General features: G+C 46.6%; 1 protein-coding gene across 1 annotated transcript in view; it reads left to right on the top strand.

Annotated features, from left to right (window-relative positions):
• Positions 1 to 2,072, top strand: part of LOC118320833 (sodium/hydrogen exchanger 5-like) — a 4,337-nt gene that overhangs the window by 1,558 nt on the left and 707 nt on the right. The window contains exons 4-5 of the mRNA XM_035651949.1: positions 20 to 148; positions 1,818 to 2,041. Of these exons, the coding sequence (XP_035507842.1) occupies positions 20 to 148; positions 1,818 to 2,041 (353 nt within the window). The remainder of the gene's footprint in view (positions 1 to 19; positions 149 to 1,817; positions 2,042 to 2,072) is intronic.

Genomic DNA, 2,072 nt, shown 5'->3' with positions numbered 1-2,072 from the left:
TGTGTGTGTGTGTGTGTAGATCCTGTGGTTGTTCCTGTGGAGTCAGAAGAGGAGAAAGGTGAACATTCAGACCCTGAGAAGGAGGAAGACGTCGGGATAACCTTTGTAGCGCGTAAAGCAGAGACGCCGAAACAACGACCCAAATCAGGTAACAACACACACACACACACACACACACAGTTGACCTATATCTCAGCATTTCATTGATTTCTGTGAATTAAAATAAGTGAAACAGCTGTTTTTAAAGTGTAGATGATTACTGAAGACAGTGGTTCCCAACCTGGGGGTCGGGCCCAGTACACAGCTGGAGTGAAAGGGACATCTTTGCCCACAACTGAATGTAGTCATCATCGTTTCCATTGCACCTCCAGCACCCTGCATCCTCCCACAGCCTCCCTCTGTGCAACCTAGATGGGGTCCAATAGGCTCTGTTTAATACTTTAAATGAAATAAAGAAGATCCAATCCCCCTCTGTGAATCAACACTGAGGTCAGCTTCCCCTGTTGATCAGAGAGACGACATATCACCATCAAAATTAAAGCAGCATAGAGTAAAAGTAGCAGATGCCTCAACTGAAGGAATCTCTAAACTGACTCTGTCGATATCAAATTGCTGTTATGGATTTAACGAACTCGGTGTCCCCTCGTCATAAAGGTCATAGAGAACCTTGAACCCTTTTTGATACCACAGCTTCTGCCAGTACAGAGCCTTGGATTCAACCAGATTCCTGCATGTACATAGAGATGGGGGCTGACCTTGTAACTGAACGCTACTCTCCTCCAGACCCACTGTATATGAGACAACTGGATGTGTATTGACATCTGGGGGTAATTTAGATGTTATAAAGTGTGCTGTAGAGAGAGGGCTACACAGGGTACTCTACAGATTAAAAGCCAGGGCGGGGCTCGCTCTGGGGGCAAGAATCAGTGTGCCATGTGTCTAAGACTAAGGTTTGGGACTGCTGACCCTGAGTCTGGGTCGTTCATTGTTCCATAAGGAAGTATTGCATAATCTGTCAAACTGTTTAAACTATGACTGAGGGATTTTGATCAGCATGGCTTGTAACACAGAATCAAATTTGGGAGCACCAAATTTAATCAGGTTGGCTCACAGAGAAAGAAAGTAGAGAAACACTCAATGTCCTCAGTTTATCCAGCAGGAGTTCAAGGTGCACAATTCAGCCAAATTTGGGGGGAATGTTATTCCAGTACGTCAAGTCCTTCATGGGGCAGCTAAAATTAATTAGTGACTCTGAGTTAAAGTTGTATTCAGATATTTTGAGAAACTATGTTGAGCAAGGAAGCAGACAATGTTCTGGTTCAGAGACAAACAGGAGGATATCATCAGCATATGGCGTTAGGTTTTGAGGTGATTCGCCAGTCTGGATACCTTTATTCTGGGTCGGTCCGGATGGCCTAAGCCAGCGGCTCGAGAGCAACACTGTACCCCTTCCAAAGTCAAATGAAGGCGAGAGGATCATTAGTGAAAACAGGTGCTTTAGGTTCAGAATATTTGAACTTGATCCAGTCAGCGAAGGGTGGAGAACAGATAACGCCGCTCCACCCTATCAAATTATTAATTAACAATGAATTATTGTACATTATTGTTGTAACATTATCAACAGACGAGACAGAGCGAATGAATCCGACTTGGTGATTTAGAGAGTTTCAAACCCTGTTTATGATTGTTAAAAACAGATAATACAGACAATATTCACAGGAAATAATCTGCTCCAACTTCCTGCTGTTACTGTGTTCCCTGTTTGGGTTCATTGAACAGTTTATCAGTTACTGTTATTGTTGTGTCTCCTCCGTCAGTCCCAGCAGCTCTGGACGGGAGTCCCTCAGCCAGCCCCTCCTCCCCCCCCAGTGGGGACAGCCACCTCCCATGGAAGGGCAGCGTGGGTTCTCCTCCCCCCTGTGTGTCTGTGGAGGCCAACAAGATCATCCCTGTGGACCTCCAGCAGGCCTGGAACCAGAGCATCTCCTCCCTGGAGAGCATCTCCTCCCCACCCGCCCCCGCTGAGCCCGTCCACCCCCGCGTCAGCGCCCTCTCCAGATTGGGAGGACCCC

The sequence above is a fragment of the Morone saxatilis genome, unplaced genomic scaffold, assembly GCF_004916995.1.
Source record: "Morone saxatilis isolate NCDOM2014 unplaced genomic scaffold, NCSU_SB_2.0 Contig11, whole genome shotgun sequence".
Taxonomy (NCBI): Eukaryota; Metazoa; Chordata; class Actinopteri; family Moronidae; genus Morone; species Morone saxatilis.
This window is presented reverse-complemented; position numbering and strand designations above follow the sequence as displayed.